This window comes from Lethenteron reissneri, chromosome 34, assembly GCF_015708825.2.
Source record: "Lethenteron reissneri isolate LAM-NWPU_2019-01 chromosome 34, ASM1570882v1, whole genome shotgun sequence".
NCBI lineage: Eukaryota > Metazoa > Chordata > Hyperoartia > Petromyzontiformes > Petromyzontidae > Lethenteron > Lethenteron reissneri.
Window position 1 is genome coordinate 5068641 of NC_083812.1, and position 14661 is coordinate 5083301.

Sequence of the window (14661 nt, forward strand, 5' to 3'; positions counted from 1 at the left end):
GTGACGTCATTCCCAGTACGTGATGATGTCACATCTCCCCGAACGTGGTGGCGTTACTCCGCCCCCCCCCCCCCCCGAGCGTGGTGACGTCACTTCTCTCTGAGCGTGGTGACGTCAACATCTCCCAGTACGTGATGACGTCACGTATTCTCGAGCGTGGTGGCGTTACTCCCCCCCCGCGAGCGTGGTGACGTCACCTCTTCGAGCGTGATGACGTCACCTCTCCCCGAGCGTGGTGGCGTCACCGTCTCCCCCCGCCCTCATCTCTCCCCAAGCGTGATGACGTCACCTATCCCCGAACGTGGTGGTGTCACCGTCTCCCCCCGCCCTCATCTCTCCCCAAGCGTGATGACGTCACCTATCCCCGAACGTGGTGGCGTCACTGTCTCCCCCCCCTCATCTCTCTCCAAGCGTGATGACGTCACCGCGATTCCGTTGCGCGGTGACGTCATCACGCTCGCAGAAGATGGCGTCCCTGCTTCAGCCCGAGCGAGTCGTGTACCTGGTGGACGGGGTGAAGAGGATCAGGGCGCCGCTCTCGCAGCTCTACTTCTGCCGCCACTGCTACGAGCTCAGGTCGCTAGAATGCGTCTCCCACGAGGTAAGCCGAGGACTCGCAGCCGTTGTCATCATTGTTTACATTCACGACTCCCCCCCCCCCCGCCCTATGCGGCCTACAAGGTCCTACCGGGTAAGACGCCTCCCGGCCCGCGGACTGCGCTAGGCGATACCGGTGACGCCCACCGGGGTCGTTTATTTGTATTTAAATCGATGTTAGTTTACTACTCTACGTGATACGTAGTTTGTATTGTAACTGAGTGGTTACATATCACGATTTGGCGGTGACAGGAGTAGCATGCGTTGTTAGACAATACAATGTAATGTGGTTTTAGAACGCCGCGTCTCAGCGGTTCTCACACGATCGCATCTCGGGGCTTGGAAAAGTGAAGCGGTTTACTTTAAGATATCCTTTCTCTTTTTGTTAACAAGCTGCAGATTCATATTCTTGGTTCCTTCGGTAAAGTCACGTACAATAATAAAATAATAATAATAATAAAAGAACCAAGAATATGAATCCCTGCAGTCACGAAAGTTTTAAATCAGAATTTAAGCTGCAGATTGATTCTACAGGGCAGACAGGGAAATGTACGAATGCATCGACTACTCTTTGGGTATCCAATGCCCACGTCGTGAGAGTGACAGGCCCAGTCGTGAACGTCATTCACTGATCGTATTCTCTCATGTGGGGCGCGGTGGTGCAGCGGTTAGCGCGCTACGAACCTGCAGCACCCAGTTCGATTCCCGCTCACGGCCAACACAAGAAACGATTATCTGAACCGGTCCTGGGCCTTCTTGAGGTAGACTCAACCTCAAATGAGTGTCTGGGGTGGTGTGTAAACATCGCCACTGGGGAGACAAAGGTGGCCGGGCGTGGTGCTGCTGGCCACCCACGTGTGTCGTGCCGGCCTTCATAGGAACTCGATAACAGCACTTGTCCCAACAGTCTGTTAAGGCTATAGTCTCTTATTTGCACATTAGTTCACCTAATTCTCTGCCGCTAGTTCTTGGGAAACCGTGGCACAGATAGGAAATGCTCTACAACTTGACAGCCTTTCGTGATTGTGTTTTTTTTACAGCTTATTATGTGCTCCTAAGTGTGGAATCTGCGCACTCCTGATAAGAGTTGTAACACTAAGTGAAGCATAGATAAGATGACATGTCCCACCATGTATTAAATAACATGATTTGATGTAATTGACACGCCATTTACAGCTTTGACGTTTATGCTATTGTCCGGAAGGGCAGTATTTGCATTATCATTTTCATAAAAGGTTAAACCTTTACCACGTTCTTTGTGGAATTGTATAGAATTGTATAAATGTAATACATGTAAATTAATAAAAGATTGCTTGCATTTCAACATTCCGGTTTTTACAAAACTTCTAATCAATTCACATCTTTGCCCACGTGACAACTTGAGTTGATTGGCTCTTTAACACGTAGGCTTTCGCGACCAATGTTATTCATAATCAACGTTTTTGGGTTTAGATCGCGTTTATTTATAAATGTGTCGTAACCCTCCACCACCCGACACGGCCAATCAGTAAAAATGTGCCACGTTGACAAAGACAGTGAACTATTTGTCTTTGTCAACGTGACACATTTTTACTGATTGGCCGTGTCGGGTGGTGGAGGGTTACGACACATTTATAAATAAACGCGATCTAAACCCAAAAACGTTGATTATGAATTGATTGGCTCTGTTGGGTGGCAGATGGTATTAGCTGAAAATTGGCATTATACATACATGGTCTGACCTAAAATAATCTAGTTATCTATCAGAATATTGGTCGTAAAAGCTTACATGTAAAATTAGTCATTATTATTGTTGCCACAATGTGCAGTCTCGTATGTTAATTTTATTTCGACAGAAAGCAATGGGTCATTTTGTTAGAATACTGTACAAAAAAGTGTTTTTGTTTGTCGTTTTGTTGCTTTCTATAGGTGGACTCTCATTATTGTCCGAGCTGTTTGGAAAACATGCCTTCAGCTGAAGCCAAGCTGAAAAAAAACAGGTGCTGCAACACATGGCTTTCTTGCGTTTGAAATAACTTGCGTGTAATTAACTCGGCATCTGATCTGAATGCCATGTCATCACAACAGTGTGTTGTGTTAAAGCTGTATATTAACATTACATGTCCCAAGAAACGTCCAACTTCGACAAACAACTGTGATTCCTTGTTTTCACCATTTTCTAGATGCGCCAACTGCTCAGACTGCCCGTGCTGCTCGCACACGCTGTCCACACGTGCCACCAACATTCCCGTGCCCAACCCGGATGATCCGGGAAAGATGGTCAGCAAGAAAGCTTACTACCTGGCGTGTGGCTTCTGCCACTGGACCTCGCGTGATGCTGCCATGCCGGACAAGGCTGTTGGTGTGTGGAGATGTACCTGCCCTCATTTACCTCTGGAATCATTTTTCAAAATGGAAATTGTTTCTTTCTTACATCCCACTGGCATTTTTTTTTACCCATGCATTGTTTTCACGTTACGTTTTTTTTTTATTAGGGGTGGCTGTAATTTTATGGAATATTTTAAGTGTAGCTTATTTCTCCTTTATCATTTACTGAATCTTGGAATTGACAGCTTCAAGTGCGCATGCGTTTTTAAAAATGTTGACCAGTTGTTTTCATTTTACTAATGGTAAAACAAATGATTCATGCATGCATTGATGTAAAAAGGTAGACTTTGTCAAGCCTACAGGAAATGGAGTTAACCGTTAGTTTCGAATTACACTTCCCGCAGGGTTATTTAGTTTTGTACCCAAAGAGTACGAGTTTCACTTCTTAAAAATAAATGTATTTTTATTACTTGACATCAATGAGGGGGAAATCTTAGGTGCGTCCTTGTTTGCTGTTTATTTTAAAAAATCTAATTTAACTACCAAGACTTACTGCATGCAATGGCTGTTTGCGTCACGAGGGGGCAGTAGTGACTGCTTATCCTTGAGAAGCGTCGATTTTTTGCAATCATCCTTCAATGAAAATCTATTTTAATTCATGGACGTTACGTTACCAACTATTTTTCAAAGCGGAATTGTTAACATTCCACTGCTGTCGGTGTGGCATAAATTACTCCTCTTTTAGCTAAATGAGATTTATTACGTATATTTTTTCTCATGCCGTGTCATAAATGCATTTATTTTAAAACATTAGGTACTTTTGTAAGAAGCATAACATTTTTGAAATGATGCCTACATCTTTGTGTACTTTATCCTATTGATTTTAGAAACAAAAATCTTGAAAAATGTAATTTATTTGTACGTTAAAACTCTTAAGCCTGTCTCGCCATTCTTTGTCCGTTTACAGCAAGCGGAGGTTGGCAAGAACCAGAAAACCCTCACGCACCAAGGGTAAAGTATCATATCTCTAATATTGTATTTGTTGACAGAAATGTACAGTGGTATAAATCACACCAAACACTTAGAGCACAGTTGCATGTAACGGTAGATGAACATGTATTTCTTTTCTTTTGTTACATATTCGAGGTTGTTTGTTTCCCCACCAGATTAACAAGCTGCTGGAGTATTACCGCCATTTGGCTCAGAAGGAGAAGCTGGAGAGAGACCGCAAGAAGTTGGTGCGACGCCGCAACTATCTACCCCTCGCTTTCTCTGTGAGTAAATATGCAAGCTTGTAAATATATAGTAGGTGTGCAATAGGCGGTGTGTGATGATCGTGTATTCTTCTAGCAAACCTTACTGTCTGTAGCCTTTTTTTCCGAACAGTAATGTAGTGGGATGTTTGGACAATTCATTTTTAATTGTGGTTTCTACATGGTAGAAAACTGGGTTAGATGATAGGTAGGGTTCAAGTCCACACATATCCTGGCCATCTCACAGCCCAGCAGGTTTGACAGATTCACAAAGCTACATCATACACTAAACCTAGCCTCCAAACTGCTAAATTACAGATGTGTGCCACCATTGCCAGCTCAAAATTATATTGTAAAGCCTTCATTGGGTTTAACCATTTATATTGTGTTGCCATAGCAAGACTTGTTTTACTTTACCTCCCTGTACAAAGTAATCGATTTTAACCCAGGTAATGTGGCCTTGGAATTGAAATATGGTTGTATATAGTCTGTGTATCTCATCTGATTCATTTATCAACTTTTCCAACTGCTAAATTATTAGCAGTGGGCATGTCATGTCGACCCACGCATACCCTGTTTACATAGGCAACTAAATGCATATACCTAATTTGGTGTATTTACAAAATATAATTGTACAATGTACAAGTATATATATTGTGAGTGCAATCATATTGTGAGTGCAATTATACAGTACGAGAGATGGTGTAAAATATTGTATGTTTATCACGTAAATACTTGTTGCAAACCTCATGTATTTTATAGAGGTATGTTTGATGTGTGCCTCAAATGGGTAAAAAGGCTGTACTGTAAGCAAATGGTGGTGGGCTCCAGCATTTCAAACACAATTCCCTTTTTTATGCACATGGGACTTGCAGATGCATTCCATGCACAGTGTGGTGAGTACCAAGTTTAACACAAGTGTCTCTTTACTAACATCTCAATATTCCTTACCAAGTCTTTAGACTATTGCATGGACTCACGTGCTGCTTAACCCCTAACATTTTAAGAACATTATGGCACTTTGATACACATCGCATGTGGCAATGGAATCTTAACAAACCGCACTATAAACACCTCGATATAATGCTTTACGGAAACATGCTTTAAAATACATTTGTATTAAAGTGTTGAGTCTTCAACTTTTGTTATTTACAGACTAATTCGGTTTTTTTTCTATAGGAAAAGTATGGGTTGGCGGCAAAGCTGAAAAAACAAGGAGGCATTAACCCTCAATCAGGAATCGCTGGGCTCATGTAAGTAGCCATTTTCCTGCTGCCCATTCCAATCTTCCCGATTCTTACGTCTCGCAAATTTCCGCGTTCTACTTTTTTGTTGAACGTATTAACTCTCAATATTTTGTGGTTAGGCTTAAGGAAGGAGACGACCAAAAGGATATAAAAATTGAAGCGGCTGTTACTGTGGAGGAAATCGAACCTTTGCCGGAAGATTACTACACAGCGCCACTCAACCTTGTGGATGGTGAGTGTGAAGGCTATGGGACGTGTAGCCTGTAAGAATTGATGACATTCAAAATAAGCACGATTAATGCATTTCCAGTTTACGGACTCTTTGAGAGTTTTGCTTTTCATCTACAGGGTATTCTTCTGAATCGCTTGAAGTGGTAGAACCTGATAAACAATTGTTCATCGTTTTGCTTTTCCTTTTTAAGAATTTGGGCTAAACAGTATACGTGTTCAGCCTTTTTGATTGAAAGCTTTCGTGACTGCAGGGATTCATATTCTTGGTTCTTTCGGTAAAGTCATGTAGAAGGGAAATAATAAAAGAATACAAAAATATTATTTTATTATTTCCCATCTACGTGACTTTACCGAAAGAACCAATAATATGTGTTCAGCCTTTGTTTTTTTCCTGTAATGTTTAAGGGACCTTTTCCTTGCAGTGACAACCCTGCCACAGCGCCTGATGCAGCCAGAGTTTCAGCAGGACAGCACCTCTCAACTCCACCCTCGGCACAAGCACCTGCTTATCAAGCGCTCCCTCCGTTGTCGGGTGATTGCCTTTTTCTTATTTTCACCTCCTATGGCAAAAGTAAATGTAAGACAAGAACTGAGGTCTTCAAGCTTCAGAACATGTTCATCTTCTTGGTTCTTTCGGTAAAGTCACGTAGAAGGGAAGTAATAAAATAATAAAAATAAAACAATTAAATTATTCTCACGACGTTTCGGCCACAACGCAAGTAACCAGGTCTGTCTCTCGACAGACCTGGTTTTCACCTGAGGACGGCTACTTGCGTTGTGGCCGAAACGTCGTGAGAATAATTTTATTATGTTTTATTTTTATTATTTTATTACTTCCCTTCTACGTGACTTTACCGAAAGAACCAAGAAGATGAATCCCTGCAGTCACGAAAGCTTTAAATCGAAATTCAGAACATGGTTATACCACTTTTCATTGTACAAATATGGTTACTGCCTCCGCATGTTTTGTCCTCACCAAATGAGCACGCTAACCACTTGGCATTCTCTCATACTTGCGCTCTCATACTTGCACTCTCATACTTGCGCTCTCATACTTGCGCTCTCATACTTGCGCTCTCATACTTGCACTCTCATACTTGCGCTCTCATACTTGCGCTCTCATACTTGCGCTCTCATACTTGCACTCTCATACTTGCGCTCTCATACTTGCACTCTCATACTTGCGCTCTCATACTTGCACTCTCATACTTGCGCTCTCATACTTGCACTCTCATACTTGCACTCTCATACTTGCACTCTCATACTTGCGCTCTCATACTTGCACTCTCATACTTGCGCTCTCATACTTGCACTCTCATACTTGCACTCTCATACTTGCACTCTCATACTTGCACTCTCATACTTGCACTCTCATACTTGCACTCTCATACTTGCACTCTCATACTTGCACTCTCATACTTGCACTCTCATACTTGCACTCTCATACTTGCACTCTCATACTTGCGCTCTCATACTTGCGCTCTCATACTTGCACTCTCATACTTGCACTCTCATACTTGCACTCTCATACTTGCACTCTCATACTTGCACTCTCATACTTGCACTCTCATACTTGCACTCTCATACTTGCGCTCTCATACTTGCACTCTCATACTTGCACTCTCATACTTGCACTCTCATACTTGCACTCTCATACTTGCACTCTCATACTTGCACTCTCATACTTGCACTCTCATACTTGCACTCTCATACTTGCACTCTCATACTTGCGCTCTCATACTTGCACTCTCATACTTGCGCTCTCATACTTGCACTCTCATACTTGCGCTCTCATACTTGCGCTCTCATACTTGCGCTCTCATACTTGCACTCTCATACTTGCACTCTCATACTTGCGCTCTCATACTTGCACTCTCATACTTGCGCTCTCATACTTGCACTCTCATACTTGCACTCTCATACTTGCGCTCTCATACTTGCACTCTCATACTTGCACTCTCATACTTGCACTCTCATACTTGCGCTCTCATACTTGCACTCTCATACTTGCGCTCTCATACTTGCGCTCTCATACTTGCACTCTCATACTTGCGCTCTCATACTTGCACTCTCATACTTGCACTCTCATACTTGCACTCTCATACTTGCACTCTCATACTTGCGCTCTCATACTTGCACTCTCATACTTGCGCTCTCATACTTGCGCTCTCATACTTGCACTCTCATACTTGCACTCTCATACTTGCACTCTCATACTTGCACTCTCATACTTGCGCTCTCATACTTGCACTCTCATACTTGCACTCTCATACTTGCGCTCTCATACTTGCACTCTCATACTTGCGCTCTCATACTTGCACTCTCATACTTGCACTCTCATACTTGCGCTCTCATACTTGCACTCTCATACTTGCGCTCTCATACTTGCGCTCTCATACTTGCACTCTCATACTTGCACTCTCATACTTGCGCTCTCATACTTGCGCTGCAGAAGTGTGAACACAACCTGAGCAAGCCAGAGTTCAACCCCACCTCCGTCAAGTTTAAAATCCAGCTGGTAGCCATGTGAGTAATGCATGCAGCTCGTATGCAAATACAATTCATCGTCTCGTTTTATAGATGCCGTGTGTACTAGGCGAGAGTTCCCACTTAATTTGTATTGTCTTCATTTGTTGCAGGTTCTACGTGCCTGAAATTCGCATCATGTCCTTACCCAAATTGCGCTGTCGAAAGGTATCCTTTTAGCTCGGTTAACACTGCACGGTAATAACATTGTCTGTTCAAAACACGGTTTCCGTACTTCCTGTTAAATTATGTATTTGACAAATATCACTTGAGTGTGTATATAGTAAGGGGTAATAGCATGTATTGCCCTCCATGAAGTGAACATAATCATTGAAAAGACTCAATATGGTAGCTTGCACAATGCATTTCACAGAGTATACAAGTGAGTCTGAGCCAGGATACATCGTCAGATGGAATTACGATGGTTTGGCAGCCAAAGGAAGCAACATACCTGAGAGGACTTCCACCCTGTGCATAGAGTAATGAAATTGGCTTGTACGCATGAGCCAGACAGAATGTTACATTCTAGATTTGAAGCTTTCGTGACTGCAAGTATTCATATTCTTAGGTTTTTTTCGGCAAAGTCACGTAGGTAAAAAAATCTAAATTAATAAAAGTAAAATGAAAAATAAAATAAAAATCACGACGTTTCGGAGGCAACTCAAGCTTCCGTCTTCAGGAGGAACCGTCACAGCACGCTTGCTGCATCAAGTAAATGAGAGATTCCAAGGGATACTACCCCGTATATATACTGGTTGAGGGGAGGGGGATGGGCTAGGACCGGCTCACTTTTATTATTATGGTAAGGTGCGGCTTGAGACTACGGCTAGTCTACATCACAAGACCGTGAGAAATGGCGATGGCTTGAGGAGACCTCAATCCAGTCACAGATTGATCGTGGCCGATGATGATATTTCTCAATATGATACCGTGGACTGCGTTACTTACCTTAAGTCGTTTCATTTCAGGAGAGCCAGGTGCTGCTGACGCTCACTAACCCCGTGGAGAACATCACTCACGTCACCCTCCTGTCCTGCCCCGAGGGGGACACGTGTGACCTGTTCAGCACCGCCAAGGTACGTCCTTAACAAAACTCCGTGTTCGTTATAATTGCTCGTGTTCGCTTGGTAACGCGGTCACATCCTCCGGTTGTACATGAATGGGTCACACGACATAAGAGCTTTAGTACGAAAACCTGTTTTATATACGTATATCAATTCGAGCCAATGATTCGTTGCACATTCAGTTCTGTGTGTCACTATAAATACCATTTGGCGCAGGTGCTATTGTAAGCCTAGGCGGACTCGGTGCTGAGAATTTTTGAGTTTGAGGTCTGTTAATGGCCTCCTGGCTATTATCATGTGGACAAGATAATGTCCTCAGTGGGTATTAAGACAAGAACATCTTTTTTCATACACTACAAATATACATAAGCTGTGTGGGTACTAAGCTGCAGTTTATGTACATAGCTGGCTAATTATACATTTGAATGTGTCCAGAAATTATGATCGACATTACATTTAACAAATTGGTTTCGTTTTATATTATGAGAGTAACAACCTTATTTGATGGGTGTATAATTATTCACCCCTTGGACAATCCAATGAATTGTCATTATTTTAGCTCGGTTGCTTTTTTGGTATTGTGTTGCGTGTAAAAAAAATTTGTGGTTGCCACATTTAATTCAACCTGAAATTTGTTGTTGTTGAACAAACCGCATGCGTCTCAATTTTTGTTTAATCTTTGGTTGCAAATGCAGCGAATTTATCTTGAGCAAACGAGTTTTCATTTTCATTTAGAAATCAATAAGCCATTGCGTGACTAATCGTCCAAACAAATAGGTGTACGTTTCACGACCGTCTGTGGTGTGCGCGAGCTGGCTTCCATTCGGGGGGGGGGAGTGGGGGGAGCAGGTTACAGAGCTGAGCTTTGCGTTTCCAGGCGACGCTTCCCCAGGGGGAGCTGGTGCTGTCCCCTCGCGACGCCGCTGCAGAGTACGATGACCTCGCCGACCCCCAGGATTTTAAAGACGACCCCGAGTAGGTGCCCAGTGCCAGTCGGTTTTAATGTGATTCACTTACTCATTTTATGCAACTAAAGGGTGGAATATTGCCTGCTTGTCTCACAATACTTGGGATACTTGTTGCATCATCGTTGGTCTCTGCGTTGGCGTGTACCACCTGTGTTGATTGGTAGACAATATCGTTCCTTTCGCCTGAACTTCCTGCCTTTGGTCGCCCCAATCGTCTTTTACATTCCCCCTGCAACACGCCACCTTTTCCCACCGTATTTAACACTATTTCCACCTTGTGTGTACACATCACTACATTGTATATGTGCATATATATGTATATTTGAGCTTTTGATTTAACACGAGCGTTGTGTAAATGCACACGTGTTGTGGATGTGCACATGTGTACATTTACGGGCGATACTGCATGTTGGTATATTTTAAATGTGAATTCTTTATGCATAAGTCACAGCAGACCATATTTAAAATGCTTAAGATCCTAAGATTATTGGGGGGAATGTCCCAAGCCGTCCGGAATAGTTTCCTTGTTTTTTCAAACATCTAATTTTTTGTATATATATAGAAAGAGAAAGATCCCCCGTAAACCTTGAACAGATTGTTATGGGAAAGTGCTGTTAGCGAGCACCTACGAAGACGTCACCGCACACGAGGGGGTGGGTGGCCAACTCCACACCCGGCCACCTTTGCCTCCCCCAGTGGCGATGTTTACACACCGCACCAGCTTATTCATTTGAGGCCTAGTCGACCTAGGGGAGGCCCATGACCGGTTCAGATAATCGTCACTGGTGGCTACCCACTACACTACTGCTCCCCACACACACACACACGTGCGTTTTCTTTTGATCGTGCGTGGCCACCTGACCCTCCCCGACCCACAGCGTGGTGGTGTTCCGCAAGGCCAACAAGCTGGGCCTGTTTGTGCGCGTCACGCCGCTGTTCGAGAGCGGCGACGTGCGCGTCGCCTTCAAGCTCCGCCACGACTTCCGCAACCCGGCGCCCACGCTGCTCAAGCCCGTGGAGGGCGAAGTGGAGCGCGCCAGTGAGCCCGTGTGGCTCACACACCACGTGGAGCTCAACCTGGGGCCACTTGCTCAGCCGTGATCCCTCTCGCGCCCACCCCCGGAGCTGGATCGTGTGTTCTAGAGTAGTGGTCTTTGCCCATGCGGCCGGCTTGCTTCCTCCGGCGACTTCAGAGTCGAGTTCTGAGCTCTTCTAGCACTGGTTATAAATGTTTGAGGAGGCTGGCATCAGCAGCAGATGCCTCCCCACCAACCTCTAAAAGTTGTGGTGACAATTTGGTGCAAAGCAGCTTCTGAGATGCACCTTAATAAGTACGACACGAATAGTTATCCAGAAAGCAGCATTGGTGAGCTGAGAAGTCTCGTTTAGGTGAGGTGTTTCTCAATTTTGCGGGTTGGTCAATCGATTATTTTACGAGTTTTCCTTGTTTGCAGTCTATGGAGCACCATTTTGAAAGTGCAACACCTTATTTTAAGTCAGCAGACCTTAGCAGAACGATAAATTACCGTAAACATGTAATTGTTTTTGGTGGGCAAAGACAGCATGGTGGAATACCATTTGTATCGGTGTTAAACAGTGTAATGTTTACCTAATTTAAGTTGTGCAAAACAAAATAGTTTTTTTAAGCTTGGATCATGCACTTCATTTGCAATTTATTAGCATATAATGTGGTTCCTTTTACATCTGTGTTGTTTGCTAATCGCTGCTATACAGTGACTGTTGAAGATCTTCTTTGTGACAATGTACTAGAGTAGGCGAGCGCATGCCACGTCTTTCCCAAGTAATGACAATTCAAAATGACCCTACTCGTGTTAACAATTGCGATCTATATTTCACCACAGTTATGATTTCTCTTCACATATTACACGGTTTATAAACTTGTCAATTAAGAAGATATTACACCGACATAGAACACCCCGCGTTACACATTGTGATTAGCCAATGATTATGCTGAGTAGTAAGCGGTGAAGATCGGTTTCGAAGATAACTGTAAATTATGGAAAAGTGATGCATTGTACCTTTGGTTATTATGCTGTGACTTTAATAACGGATCAATGCTTGATAATGGTCCAATGGAGGGGCCACTTAAATGAACGGTCTAAGCAATCAGCCGTACAAGTATAGTTGCTATTAAAACTTGAACCACACCATAAATGCCCACAAAACATAAGCTATTTAATGAGGCACTTACTAACATGCATAAGCCTCTGATTATATATGAAGCAGCAGTACAAACATTAACTTATGTTAAACAGTTAAATGTAAATTTCCCCAATGGATTGAGTTGACACAAAAAAGTACAATTTAGGCATTAAAATAAGTTGAGTATTATATAAGTGCGAGCACTGAGCGGTTCACACCAAAGCATGGATGCAGCGAGCTCTGTGCACAGCGGGGCGTCAATGCGGTTTTGTTTAAAATGCATAATAAAAGCATGAGCTCAACAGTTGTGTATTTGAAGTCTTGAAATAGTGTTGCAGTGGCAAACAGAAAGAGGATGAGTTAAGAAAAACATAGTTTTCCAGGGACAGCCCCCTCGAGTTTGGCATGCCCATTCGAGTTGACGGTCAACTTGACTTGGGTGAAATGTGGCGTTTATACGATTCTCCAAATTTCTCAAGTAATGATGCCAATTTCGAGCTAAAGATTAACACTACATTGCAGGCAAGATTAAATGTTAAATCTAAAATTAGAGATTCCTATTTATGAAATATTTGGTATGTTTTGTGAAGTAGATCCCCTTGACCTGAATTATGGAAATTTAAGCCAGGCTGTGAAGTATTTTTGTCCAAATCGCAATCGGCTCGGGTTGACTAAAGAAGATATGAGCATGTCGTGGCGGATGAACGAATAGAGGTCACCCTCGTTCTGGGCTTCCTGGAAAAGTGGCACAACAGTTTTTCCAAAAGTGATCAATTCCATCTATACAAACATTAAATATATCTACGATGGCATTCATCTCATTTATAAAAGGGGATATATATGGGTTTAATGTTCATTGTACGTTGTATGTATTGCTGGAACACCCCCTGATAAAAAGGGGGACTTTTCAGGATTGAGTTTAGTGTTTTGGCCTCGACTGACGCTTATAGGGTTAGAATTTTTAGCCCCTTTTTAATACACTGCTGGATGATTCATGTCGTGTCGACCGTGGAGAACTTGATGTTTAATCTTAATTTGTTGATGTTTGACCCCGGAGGGCCTGTGTCAGTTGGTGAAGTCAGGAGGCCCAGGCCCGACTAGGATATCACTGGCCACTGGTGTTGTAGCCATGGCAGAAAATCGAAATCGGGTCACGTGGTTTAATGGGCAGTGCACTAACAACTGCCACCGCTTCACCCCTTTTGGATTTAGCTTCTGTCCGATCTAAGTCCACTAACTTTTATTAACAGCTTGAACAATATTAACGTGTGTATGTTCTCGTCTGTGTGTTCCTCTTCTGTGTCCGTGGAATTACAAGCATGCATCTACCCACGCATCTTTGCTTATATATCGATAACGACCGTATTTCTGAGTGAACCATATGCCCCTATCAGGAAGCACGCGCTGATTAAAAACACTTGTTTCTTTAGGCACATTGGTGCGTTTACTTTTCATCATGGTCACGTTTATCTTTCCTAAAGCACGCCCGACTCCTCTGCCTCTCAATTTCCATCGTTTTGATTCGGGTCCATCTTCAATATCTGTACCAGGAAAACAAAAAGACACTCACTCTTCTGTGTTTTCCAGTTGTGTCCCTACGAAAGATACCTCGAATTTGTTTTACGTAACGTGTGAGAGCCATAGAATATAATTGATACATATTTTGTATTAGTTAATCATTGGGGGGGGGGGTTGAACTCTCGTTCATATTTCGGCCACCAATTCTCACCGTTTCTGCTGTCCTGGCATCGCTCCTCCCAAGTATTCGTGCTACCCAGGGTGGTAGTCACTATTCACACACGTGCCTAGGGACATGGGATTCGAGCTACCCAGTGTACTTATTATTCATACACGTGCCTAGGGACATAGAAACTGTGGTACAGTGGCATTGAGGAGGATGCAAAGGGCATCTCGCTTGGGCTCAATTTACAAGCCCTGTGTGTGTGTATATGCATCCGTCTGTGGTTGGGTTAAAATACTGCGCTGAATGAAACGGCCGCAAGTGGCTGTAGGGGGTCACGTTGCGGTCAGGAATTGTTTCGACAGCAATTGGACGGTGAACCCGTTGAGCGTTGTCCCCTCGTGTGCGTGAGTTTTCTCCTGGTACTCTTCCCACACAAAACAAACGCGTGGGTACCGTGCGCGTTGTGATAATAGCACGTTTGTGAAATCGGGTGGTGTTCTCATTTAAGTGTCAAAATGATGACAGACGTAAGACGAGGGGTTTGTTTCCCCCATGTGACGCACATGCAGTAGCGTAACGACATCATCAGTTCAGGGGGTGCGGCAAGCGGTCAGGTGGGGC

General features: G+C 43.5%; 1 protein-coding gene across 2 annotated transcripts; it reads left to right on the forward strand.

Annotated features, from left to right (window-relative positions):
• Positions 1–434: 434 nt before the first annotated feature.
• DCTN4 (dynactin subunit 4) lies at positions 435–12658 on the forward strand. 2 transcript variants are annotated; one of them, XM_061565065.1, is made up of 14 exons: positions 435–601; positions 2506–2576; positions 2760–2938; positions 3872–3915; positions 4071–4178; positions 5033–5053; positions 5337–5410; positions 5524–5636; positions 6058–6167; positions 8088–8161; positions 8275–8329; positions 9130–9237; positions 10103–10200; positions 11072–12658. In XM_061565065.1, exons 1-14 carry the CDS (start codon positions 467–469, stop codon positions 11292–11294), a joined length of 1413 nt encoding a protein of 470 aa, XP_061421049.1. In that variant the 5' UTR covers positions 435–466; the 3' UTR covers positions 11295–12658. The 2 variants fall into 2 exon arrangements, with proteins under 2 accessions (XP_061421049.1, XP_061421050.1); XM_061565066.1 differs by lacking the exon at positions 5033–5053.
• Positions 12659–14661: the final 2003 nt, after the last annotated feature.

Coding starts and splice junctions, on each gene's coding strand:
- DCTN4 (XM_061565065.1), top strand. CDS start 467: ATGGCGTCCCTGCTTCAGCCCGAGCGAGTCGTGTACCTGGTGGACGGG. Junction 8,330..9,129: donor CCAAATTGCGCTGTCGAAAG/GTATCCTTTTAG, acceptor GTTTCATTTCAG/GAGAGCCAGGTGCTGCTGAC. Junction 10,201..11,071: donor GATTTTAAAGACGACCCCGA/GTAGGTGCCCAG, acceptor CCCGACCCACAG/CGTGGTGGTGTTCCGCAAGG.